We start from the raw sequence: 12,098 nt of genomic DNA, 5'->3' as shown, positions 1-12,098 counted from the left end.
TCCTTGGAGACAAGAGTCTCATGGACTTTCCTGCCTGGGCTGGCTTCAACTCTTGAATCTTGCGGGTTTGAGTCACCAGCACCTGTGTGGCAGATACACTTTTCCCTTTCACCCAATGAATTGAAAATGTTCAAATTTCCATATAATAGCAATATCAAATGATTACTGATACCCAGGAGGCTGAGATCTGAAGATTGCAATTCCAAGCCAGCCCCGGCAGAAAAGTCCTTGTGAGACTCTTTATTTTGTTGGGGTTTTTGTTGTTGTTGTTGTTTTTGCCAATCTTGGGTCTTGAACTCAGGGCCTGAGCACTGCCCCTAGCTTCTTTTGCTCAAAGCTAGCACTCTACCACTTGAACCACAGCACCACTTCTGGCTTTTTCTGTGTATGTGGTGCTGAGGAATTGAACCCTGAGCTTCGTGCATGCAAGGCAAGCGCTCTACCGCTAGGCCACATTCCCAGCCCTTGTGAGACTCTTATCTCCAATTAACCCCTCAAAAACTGGAAGTAGAGCCCTGTGGCTCAAGTGGTAGAGCACTACCTTTAAGCAAAAGAGCTCCACGACAACATCCAGGCCCTGAGTTCAAGACCCACAACCAACAAAAAATAAAACTGCTAATAAGCAGTTTTCTTTTCTTCCCCCCCCCCCCATACTAAATCTTCATCACCTAGTGAGTGTCCTATTCTTGCAGCACATCTCAATTCAGACTCCACCAGTAGAGAGCGTGACGGGGCCTGGCCTCCGGCTGGGAAAGAAGGCTCTTTGTCCAGGGTGAAAGGGGCGGCCCTGTGCCATAACGCAGCCTCTTGACCACGGAGAGAATCCTTCCCACCCATCCATTCAGTGCCACCTTTGACCCTGAGCTTTGCTCCCAGGGTTCTGTCGAGATGGAGGAAGGAAAAGAAACAGCCCTAGGGAGAAACGAAACCTTCCCCGGGCATCCATTGCCCCCTGCAGCCAGGGCCAGGCCCTCCCTCCTGCCCCTGCCGCCTTCCCCCCCCCCGCCAACACCCACCACACCCCGGCCTTTCTGTCGTGCAGGGGTTTCGGATGCTCATGGCCAGCACCTCAGCCTGCTACAAGCTGTTCCGAGAGAAGCAGAAAGAGGGCCACGGGGAGGCGATCATGTTCAAAGGTGAGCGGCCACACACCTGGCCAGGGAGCCGAACCCCAGAGCGCCTGGTCCCTGAGGGCCGGCCCCACCTCCTCCCGGAGCCTGGGGGACACCAGGGCAGGAAGCAACTCCCGCTCTCATGGCCCTTGCTGAGGACCTGGGAAGAACATCCGGCTTACTGTCACCAACCCATAAAGGGCTTTCTCGGGACCCGGTGGACAGTTCAGTAGTGCCAGCTGGTGTACGATCTGCACCCAGCAGCTTGCAATTGTGTGCGTGTGCATGTGTGTATGTGTGTGTGCGTGCGCGCGTGCGTGCCAGTCCTGGTCTTGAACTCAGGGCCTGGGCGGTGGCCTCTGAGCATTTTTGCCCAAGGCTAGCATTCTACCACTTGAGCTACAGCTCCACTTCCAGCTTTTTTCTGTGTGTGTGGCTCATTGCAGGTAAGGGTCTCATGGACTTTTCCTGCTTTGAACCACGATCCCCGGCGCTCAGCCTCCCGGGTAGCTGGGGTTACAGGCGTGAGCCACCGGTGCCTGGCTCAGGAGCTCATGGTTTAGATAGGGAGTTGCGTTGCTGGGGCAGTGTCAGGGATGGCTCCCGGGGCCTCACGCATGCTGGGCCAGTGCTGGGCCTCTGGGTTCCGCTCTGGCCCTGGACAGGGAGGGGAGACCGAGCGTGGGCCGTGGCAGACGCAAGGTCCTCGGGATTAGGCACTGAGGGTGGCCCTGCGAGTAACTGGGGCAGATAGAGTGAGGTGAGATGTGCATCTAAATTAATCATGGAGAGGAGAAAGCCGATCAGGCGGAGACACCCAGCCAGGCTCCAGAGGCCGTGGCGAGTCTCGTTCCTTTATTGTGGTAAAGCCCAGCTGGCCGGTCTGTCATTTCACCCCTTGTAAGTATATATTTCAGGGACACGCATGCGTAAGTGTAACCATGACCCCGCCCATCTCCATTACCCGTGGGTTTATTTTTGTGCTGGTACTGGGGCTTGAACTTAGGGTCTCACACGCTCCCTCAGCTTTTCTTCTCAAGGCTAGAGCTCTACCACCTGAGCCACACCTCCACTTCCAGCCTTTTGCTGATTAGTTGAAGATAAGAGGCTCTTAGACTTGTCTTCCCTAGCTGGCTTTGAACCCCGGTCCTCAGATCTCAGCCTCCTGAGTAGCTAGGATTACAGGTGTGAGCCACCTGTCCCCAGAAGGCAATAGGAGGAAGAGGGAGGGAAGAAAGGAGAAAGGGAGGGAGGGAGAAAGAGGAAGGAAGGAAGGAAGGAAGGAAGGAAGGAAGGAAGGAAGGAAGGAAGGAGTGTGTAAGTCAGCTTCTGCCACACTCATCTGGCCAGCCACTGCTCCTCAGGCGCACACAACCAGGTCACTATTTGTGCTAGTGGCCAGAGCGTGCGCGAGCAAGGCATCTACACCTCCTTCCTGGCTCAGGGGACACAGCCGCAGAGGGGGCCCGGGACAGATCACCCAGCCCAGCCCAGCCCAGCCCAGCCACACACTAAGTCCCACCGTCCTCTCCCACCCCCAACCCGCACAGGCCTGGGGGGCATGAGCAGCAAGCGGATTACCATCAACAAGATCCTGTCCAACGAGAGCCTGGTGCAGGAGAACCAGTACTTCCAGGTGAGGCCTAGGGGGGCGGGCGTCTCACCCTGGGCTGAGGGGAGAGGGTAAAGGGCTCACGAAACCCCTCCCAGCAGAGACCACGGTGCCCAAGTGCCATGGCGCCCACTGAGCCACAGCCCATACCCTTTGGGGCAGGACACACACTGTGAAACACAACAAGGCCACAGGCCGCGCTTCCCAGGAAAATGTCCGCATGCGCACGGGCCCATAGCTCCCCTGAGGTTTTCCGTCCAGGCACGGGTCCCACCTCTGACCTCGGAAGTCTCAAAGGTTGCACCCAGAAATAGAAATGAATTACGTCTCTGTGTATTTGTGGGAGTGCGTTTTAGAGAACCCAGTTTTGTTTTGTTTTGTTTTTAAATTAACAGACAACTCTATTCAAAAAGGGATAAGTGACTCACAGAAACGGTATGGAGGGGCTGGGGATATGGCCTAGTGGCAAGAGCGCCTGCCTCATATACATGAGGCCCTGGGTTCGATTCCCCAGCACCACATATACAGAAAATGGCCAGAAGTGGCGCTGTGGCTCAAGTGGCAGAGTGCTAGCCTTGAGCAAAAAGAAGCCAGGGACAGTGCTCAGGCCCTGAGTCCAAGCCCCAGGACTAGCCAAAAAAAAAAAAAAAAAAAAGACGGTATGGATTTTGGGCACAGGTTGATCTGGGTTCCAGTCCCATTTTTTCAGTACCCGTTGGGCTCTGCAGGTGGACTCAGGGTAGCCTCATGGCTGCGATTGCTCCAGGACTCACACCAGCCGCAATGAAAGCGCTCATGGGTCCCACCCACCCAACCAAATGAACAAGAGTCGGAGCCAACCTGCCCCCATAACTGGGGGGGGGCGGGGGGAGTCCACATGTGATTTGCTTAGTCCTGGCTGCTGTCCCTCCCTGAGTCAATCACGAGAGCAAAAATAGAGATGAGAGGGGCTGGGGATATAGCCTAGTGGCAAGAGTGCCTGCCTCGGATACACGAGGCCCTAGGTTCGATTCCCCAGCACCACATATACAGAAAACGGCCAGAAGCGGCGCTGTGGCTCAAGTGGCAGAGTGCTAGCCTTGAGCGGGAAGAAGCCAGGGACAGTGCTCAGGCCCTGAGTCCAAGCCCCAGGACTGGCCAAAAAAAAAAAAAAATAGAGATGAGAGTCCCCTGATTAGCCTCTAACGGAAGGTCAGGATGGGGCCAGTCTGATCCAGTGTCCTGGGGTCGTGTGGAGTGGGTGGGGTACCACCGATGTCCACCGCAATGCCCCACTGGCCACTCAAGGTTGGTCCCTCTGTGCTCATGCCTTGACACCAGGGAGTGGTCAGGTGAGCTCACAGCCCTTCCTGTTGGTAGTGGGGCTCTGGGTGATGGGCCTCTGGTCCTTATGTCTAAAGTGGGGGGCAGGGGCGTGAGATGCCACCGGGGAAAGCCACGGAGCATCCAGGCCACGGCGTCTAGCTGCGAGGCTGCCACTCCGATTTCCGCCCTTCCCCTGCACTGTTCTCATTGCCACCGCCATCCCAGGGCCTGTGGGAGGCACGGGGCGGGGGAGCAGAGGGCTGGCGGGGGGCAAGGGTGCCCCTCACCTGTGCTTCTCCCTTCCTCCTCTCCCCTCCCCCCCCCCCGCCAGCGCTGCCTGGACTGGAACCGGGACATCCTCAAGAAGGAGCTGGGGCTGGAAGAGCAGGACATCATCGACCTGCCGGCCCTGTTCAAGATGGATGAGGACCGTCAGGCCCGAGCCTTCTTCCCCAACATGGTGAGCCCCTCTGCACACCCTCTGCCCGTGCCACGTGGAGCGACCAGATGCAGAAAGACCCCGGCTGAGGAGGCCCAGGGCCTGGCCCGGGCTGAGCAGATTCCCCGTGCCCTCACCCCAGGTCCTTGCCCCCTCTGAGCGCCTCCATCCCCTCCTAGGGGAGATAGGTTTGTCCTAAGTGCCACAGGGTAGGGAGAACTCTTTGTGTGAATGGCTAGAAAAGGGAAAAGTCTTTGTACACGAGAAATCTTTGTGTGTGTGTGTGTGTGTGTGTGTGTGTGTGTGTGTGTCAGTACTGGGGCTCGAACTCAGAGCCTGAGCACTGACCCTGAGCTTCTTTTACTCAAGACCAGCACTTGGAGCCACGGCGCCACTTCCGGTTTGCTGGTGGTTCATTGGCGATGCCAGTCTCATAGACTTTCCTGCCATGGCTGGCTTTGAACTATGATCCTCAGATCTCAGCCTCCTGAGTAGCTAGGATGACAGGCACCAGGCTTACAGGAGGGGTCTTGCTACCATAGCGGAAGCAGTCTCTACAAGATAGAAAGTGACTAAATCAAGAGACTCTGTATTCATCTGTACGTACATCCACACGAACACACCTGCACATACTAGGCACAGGTATACACACACATAGCCACGTGTACATGTGTGAACCCACACGTGAGCACTATTCCACACACACAGGCAGTTAGTTTGGTGTTCCACTCCAGCCTATCCTTATGACTTGCTTAGCCTTGCTCTGTGCCTCAGTTTCCCCAGTAGAACCGCCTTCATAGAATCGTGGCCAGGTTTCAAGGAGCTTGGAGCAGGCGGGCACACAGTAGGAGGAGCTCCATAAATGGTGCCAGCCACCCCACCCCCACACACTCACTGCCCTGTCGTCCCCTCCCCCCACCGCAGGTGAACATGATCGTGCTGGACAAGGACCTGGGTGTCCCCAAGCCCTTCGGGCCCCAGGTGGAGGAGGAATGCTGCCTGGAGAGCCACGTCCGCAGCCTCCTGGAGCCCCTGGGCCTGTCCTGCACCTTCATCGATGACATTTCCGCCTACCACAAGTTTCTGGGCGAGGTGCACTGCGGCACCAACGTGCGGAGGAAGCCCTTCACCTTCAAGTGGTGGCACATGGTGCCCTGACCCGCGGGGGCCCGGCCCGCCCCCTCCCCCCACCCCCGGGGTCCAGCCCCTTCCCCTGCCTCACCCCAGCTAGGGGGCCCCACCGGGAGACCTTGGGAAGTGGATGGGCTGGGGGTGTCTGTGCCTTCCTTCCCCCGGAGCAGCCTCCGTGCCCACCGGAGCCCCCCCCCCCACCCCGGCCCCAGGGAGCCCGCGTCTGCGGAGCCCCAGCGCTCCAAAACCTAGGTGGCAAGCCATTCCCCGGGGATTCTTAGTCTCTGTTCCGAAGTGAAAAGAGGGAAAGAGAAGGAGGCACTGGGATTGCTCTGAAGGTCAGGGCCAAAGAAAAGGAAAAACGTCATACCCTCTACCCCCACCTCTGACCTTGACTTGCACCATCATTTCAGCCTCCCCACCTCTGTCCTTGACCTTGACCTGCACCGTCATTTCAGCTCTCTTCCTCTGACCTTGACCTTGACCTGCACCATCATTTCAACCCCCCACCTCTGACCTTGACCTGCACCATCATTTCAACCCCCTTGCCTCTGACCTTGACCTCCATCATTTCCACCCTTTTCCTCTGACTTCGACCTTGACCTGCACCATGAGTTCAACCCCCCCTGGGGGTCTGCCGGTGACCACCTCTGACTGTTCATTCCTGACCACCTCTCCTGCCCTGGGCTTCCTCCCTGCCGCGTGGACACCTTTGGCTGCAGCCCTCTCCCCTCCCTCAGGGTCCAATCGTATGGCGTAAAGCCTTCCCTTCTCAGAGCAGAGCCCCCGCTCCGGAGCCTCCGCTTCCGCCGTGTCTTCCTCATGACACAGATGCCCCTCACCCCCATACTTGGGCTCTCTCCCAAGTGTGACAGGGATGGATGTTCCCCAACCTCAGTTCTCTGGCCAGTCCTTTCCGCCCTCCTATCCCTCATGTCCCTCCCGGAAGCTAGACCACAACTTCCTCCCCACCAGCCAGAATCACGCACCCAGGGCATGAAAAACTGCCCCCCAACTCTTCAGGACCCTAGTCGTCTGCCGGTTCAGGGCCAGCTGCAAGCTTTAGAGACAGATTAATTATCCTGATGGAAGTCACTTGCTTATTTACCAAAGACCCTTCCAGTGTGGACATATCAGGAAAGGAAGGAAGGAAGGAAGGAAGGAAGGAAGGAAGGAAGGAAGGAAGGAGAAGGAAGGAGGGAAGGAGAAGGAAGGAAGGAAGGAGGGAAGGAAGGAAGGAAGGAAGGAAGGAAGGAAGGAAGGAAGGAAGGAAGGAAGGAAGGAAGGAAAAGAAAGAAAACAGAAAGGAAGGAAAGAAGATCTTGTCAGGTCAGGGCAATAGGTAAATTATAATTCCACTTGGAAGTTTAAGAAAAAAAGAACCATTTTATAACCAAAAATGAGGCTATCCATTTCCATTTGGGACACACAGGATTTCCTTGTGGATTATTTCACGCAGTCACTCATGTTAGGACAGGTGCATTGCTGGTCTCGGAGAATAGCACGGGGTTCCAGTGGGTGGGCGCCCAGCCAGTCCCCACCCAGCAGCCTTTGCCCTTCCGGTGATGGACCACCCTATTCAGGAAATGCAAGTCACAGTCGGGATGGAGTCGGGTGGGGTCGGGTGGGGCGGGGGGAGCTCTCTAAGCAGCCTGGCCCGTGCCAGCTGCTAGATTACACCCCAGAGCCTCAGAAACTGCTGCCCAGCTGCTCCCCCGGCCCCGGAGAGTGGCTCCCGGCTTTTGGGGGCCAAGTGCCTCTCTGGCCGGTCTCTGGAGACTTCGGGTGTGTCGTGTGTCGTGTTGTGTGTGTGTGTGTTGTGTGTGTGTGTGTTTGGAAGATGTGTGTTTTCTTTTTCTCTAGTCTGTACTAAGGGAGGCGCAGCCTCCACGTGGGGTCTCCACAGACTTTCCCCAAACTCTCCCCACCGCCAGTCACCGCAGGAGGTTCTGGAGCCCCCAGGACCCTGATGCTGCCCCGCCCACCACCCACCTCACCCAGGAGATGCCTCCGCTCAGTGTGGACGGCGCGGCCTGGCCGTCCTGCCCAGCCCCCACTGTCCGGAATCGCCATGCTGGACGTGCTGTCTGGATTTTGACATCATCTCTAGAGGTGGGGGGAGGGCGGGTCATCGGGCACAACCCCAGATGTCTAGAACAGAAACCGGGGGTGTGGGGGGGGTGCCATGGGAAGGCATTTGGGAAAGAGTCTACAAAGAGCAATAAAATAAACGGTCCAAGGGGAAGTCACGAGGTTGTGGCGTGGTCTTTCAACTTCCCAGACACAGCCCTCCCCCTCCCCCCCCCCCCCCCCTGCCATGAGACAGGCCACCCACGGGCGCCTCCCGAGCCCAAAGCTCCCACTGCTCAGGGCACAGGGAGCTCTCGACTCCACTCCTGGGATCTCAAAGGATCCGCAGCCCACACACACTACACCCCGGGGCTGCACAATCCATGGCCACCCCCTCAAGGTCAAGGCTGACCCCCACATGCCAGGGGCTGCTTCCCACGGGGCAGCACCCAGAAGCAGGCTGGAGACGAGCATTTGGTGATGGAGAGGAAAACAATCCCCGCACAGGGACCTAGGAAGCCTGTCATCCTAGCTACTCAGGAGGCTGTGATCTAAGGGTCGCAGTTCAAAGCCAGGCTAGACAGGAAGGTCCGTGAGACCCATGGCCAATGAGCCACCAAAAAGCCAGAAGTGGAGCTCGGACTCAAATGGTAGAGCGCCAGCCTGGAGTGAAAAAGCTAAGGAACATCGCCCAGGCCCTGAGTCCAAGCCCCAGGAACTCCAGCACACACGCAAGGGGGAGGGTGGGAATGCCGAACAAGGATGGGATTCTGAGTGGCACCGGGTGAAACCCCGGAGTTGCTCCACTCGGAGGCGGAGCCTCCACACACGGGCAGCTCATTGGCTCTGAAGCCTTAGGCACTCTGAATGGACAGGGCCACCGGTAAGAAGCCCATAAGGGACATCTAAAGAAGGATGAGGGACTGGGAGTGTAGCCCGAGCAATTAGAACACTTACTTAGCAAACACAAGGCCCTGGGTTCAAATCTCAGTACTGCAAAAAAAAAGTACAAGATGACTCAGGTGCCAGTGGCTTATATGAAAAAGCTGTACTGGAAGCTTGGATCAAGTGGTAAAAATGCCAACACTGAGTAAAAAAGAAAAGAAAAAAGCTAAGCACAAGGCTCTGCTCTGAGTTCAAACCCCAATACCTGCATGGGCGCGCGCGCGCATACACACACACACACACACACACACACAACACACACACACACACACACCATCAGGACAACAGTAAAAATTCAAACCATAGATCCCTCCCCTCCCCCCCCCCACCCCCAGTCTTCTTCAATTCTACCTCTGTCGTGGGCAGCACAACTTAGTGGACGCCTGGACGGGCTGGTGCGGCTACCCACTGTCCTCTGAGTCCCTGGAGAGTCCCTTACAGGTCATGTCTGCTCTGCAGACCAGCAAGCACACTTTGTCCTGGGCCCCTGAATGCTTTACGCCCCTAAAAGTCGTCACTCCCCACAGAAAAGGGGACCATCCACTTCTCAGTTCTTCAGGGCTGGTGGGTAATTAGGCTATGTGACCGCCTCAGTACTCACAGTGAATGTGCCCTTTCCCTAATTAATCTGTGTCTGTTGGTTATTTCAGAGGGTGGAGGGGAAATTGTGTTCACACAATATATACCACACACCGTCGTTCTACAGGCAGTGTGAGGGGCAGAGTCCCGGCAGTCACGTGGTCATTGCTCTATCTGAGAAAGCAGGAAATGACATGCATTGCCTTCTTGTTATTAAGGTCATGAGAAAGCCATTTTAAAGAACCTGCCTAAAGGTCTGGGAATATGGCCTAGTGGCAAGAGTGCTTGCCTCGTATAGATGAAGCCCTGGGTTCGATTCCCCAGCACCACATATATAGAAAATAGCCAAAAGTGGCGCTGTGGCTCAAGTGGCAGAGTGCTAGCCTTGAGCAAAAAGAAGCCAGGGACAGTGCTCAGGCCCTGAGTTCAAGCCCCAGGACTAGCCAAAAAAAAAAAAAAAAAAAAGAACCTGCCTAAGGACTGCTTGGGAGGCAGAAATCAGGAGGATATAGATCCAAGCCCTGGCAAAAAGTTAGTGAGACCCCCCACCCACCCAGTTGCAACAAGGTAAGCCAGATGTGGTGACACGTACCTGTAACCCCAGCTACTCAGGAGGCATAGGTAGGAGAATTAAGGTCTGAGGGAGGCCCCAGCACACAAACAAGAGACTCTTCCTGAAAAGGGGGTGTGGTTCAAGGAGGTAGAGCCCTTACCTAGCAAGGGCCGGGCCTGAGTTCAAACTCCAGTACAGCCAGAAACAGGAAAGGGGGGGGGGAGAGAAGAGGAGAGGAGGGGAGGGGAGGGGAGGAGAGCAAAAGGGAATGAGGGAGGGAGAGAGGAAAGGAAGGAGGGAGAGAAGGAGGGAAGGAAGGAAGGAAGGAAAGAGAAGGAATAATCAAAGCACAATACATCCCTACACTTAACTTATTTGGTGGCACCTACAATGAAATAGTTTATGTGCCTTGAGATCACAAGACTTTGAGACACAGCTCTGAATGGAGATAACTAGCAGCCTGCAAAACAGCATTCCATTACCATGCATAGGAGAAAAAAAGAGAAGATCAAGCAAAAGCCCTGGGTTTCTGTAAAAATGTGTATGTATACACAAAAGAGAACACTCTGGAAGCAAGCCCACGCAAATGACAAGAACAGCCTCCTTTGGGAGAGGAGGCGTGAGCAGGTGATTGAAGCCTTACCCATATTGCTTGAGTTTTTTACCTAGTAAGAATTTAATTCCCCTCCCCCGTGTGTGTGTGTGTGTGCGCGTGTATGTTTGTGCCAGGCCTGGGCCTGGACTCAGGTGCTGTCCCTGAGCTTTTTATGTTGTTGTTTTTTGCCAGTCCTGGGTCTTGGACTCAGGGCCTGAGCACTGTCCCTGGCTTCTTTTTGCTCAAGGCTAGCACTCTGCCACTTGAGCCACAGAGCCACTTCTGGCCATTTTGTATATATGTGGTGCTGGGGAATGAACCCAGGGCTTCATGTATACAAGGCAAGCACTCTTGCCACTAGGCCATATTCCCAGCCCGTCCCCGAGCTTTTTGTGCTCAAGGATAGCATTCCACCTCTTCAGTGACACTTACAGCTTTCCGGTGGTTAAATGGAGAGAAGAGTCTTGTGGGTCCAAGGAGCGGCACAGAAATGGAGGGACAAAGGGTGAACAAATGTAGCAGTGGTACTCACTAGACACTATGTTGGGTGGCAGGAGGGAAAAACTGGGAGAGAGCAAGGGAAGAGGTGACATTGTCCCAAAAGAAATGTACTCTTTACCTGACTTATGTAACTGTAACCCCTCTGTACATCACCTTTATAATAACAATTTTAAAACTTTGTAAAGAGTCTCATGGATTTCCCTGCTCAGGCTTCCAACGGTGAGCCTCACATCTTATCCTCCTGAGTAGCCACGCATGGGTGACCAGCACCCAGCTTACAGATAAATATTTGCCGCTACTGTCTCTTCATTTCATGGCTCTGTCTCTGACTTAAAAAAAAAAAAATCAATGAATGTTGGTGGCTCACAGCTGTAATCCTAGCTGCTCAAGAGGCTGAGTTCTGAGGATTACTGTTAACCAGCAAAAAGCCATAGCCTTGAGCAAGAAAAGCTAAGCGAGACTGTGCAGGCCTGAGTTCAAGCCCCAGGATCTGGCACAAGAAAGGAAGGAGGAAGGAAGGAAGGAAAGAAGGAAAGAAGGGAGGGAGGGAGGGAGGGAGGGAGGGAAAGAAAGAGAAAGGAAAAGAGAAAGAGGAAAGGAAAGGAAAGGAAAGGAAAGGAAAGGAAAGGAAAGGAAAGGAAAGGAAGAGAAAGAAGTGCTCAAAATTCAGATTCTGCTGGAAAGGCAGATTCATCGCGTGCCGCTGGCTGTTTACAAAGTGCGTGCCATGTACATCCAAAAACAAAAACCAAAAACCACCCTTAGCTTTAAACTTGGGAGTATGCCCCTAACTCAGAGGCAGAAGGGGGTGGGGCGGAGGTCAGCAGGGCAGCTGAGCTCTAAGTTTGCGTGTCTGTGCGGTCGGTGCTGCAGGGCCCAGCAGCGTGACAGTCTCCGCAAGGCCCAGGGCCACTTGCTAAACCCCAGACACGAAGCTGACCTCAGCAGTGTCCCAGCTGCAGGGGGGGGGGGGGGAGGCCGGTGACTCATTGCTCCAGGAATTCCACAGAGACAGCTCATGAAACCGGAGAAGAGGCCTGTGGCACATGACTGTCTCATCCCTCAAAGAGAGTATTTTGAGAAGTCTAATTGCACAGCGGGGTTTGCATGGGATGGCGAAGGAGGGCCTGGATGAGCTCTGGCTAAGAACCGGTTGGCTGGCGAGCCCTGGGCGGCGCTGCGGAGCAAGAGCGCCCCCTGCAGGTAGATCAGAGTAGCTGCAGCCACCACATGTCCTAAAGCCTGAGGCTCTAGGG

General features: G+C 55.2%; 1 protein-coding gene and 1 pseudogene across 1 annotated transcript in view; both read left to right on the top strand.

Annotated features, from left to right (window-relative positions):
• Positions 1-5,803, top strand: part of LOC125354638 (protein-arginine deiminase type-2) — a 36,513-nt gene extending 30,710 nt beyond the window's left edge. The window contains exons 13-16 of the mRNA XM_048350341.1: positions 1,043-1,136; positions 2,663-2,748; positions 4,361-4,489; positions 5,393-5,803. Coding sequence (XP_048206298.1) covers positions 1,043-1,136; positions 2,663-2,748; positions 4,361-4,489; positions 5,393-5,626 — 543 coding nt within the window. The 3' untranslated portion in view covers positions 5,627-5,803. The remainder of the gene's footprint in view (positions 1-1,042; positions 1,137-2,662; positions 2,749-4,360; positions 4,490-5,392) is intronic.
• Positions 5,804-6,350: 547 nt separating this feature from the next.
• LOC125355636 overlaps positions 6,351-12,098 on the top strand; it is a 16,472-nt pseudogene continuing 10,724 nt past the window's right edge.

This window comes from Perognathus longimembris, chromosome 7, assembly GCF_023159225.1.
Source record: "Perognathus longimembris pacificus isolate PPM17 chromosome 7, ASM2315922v1, whole genome shotgun sequence".
NCBI lineage: Eukaryota > Metazoa > Chordata > Mammalia > Rodentia > Heteromyidae > Perognathus > Perognathus longimembris.
Note: the sequence above shows the minus strand (reverse complement) of the source record. Positions and strands in the feature narration are given on the sequence as shown.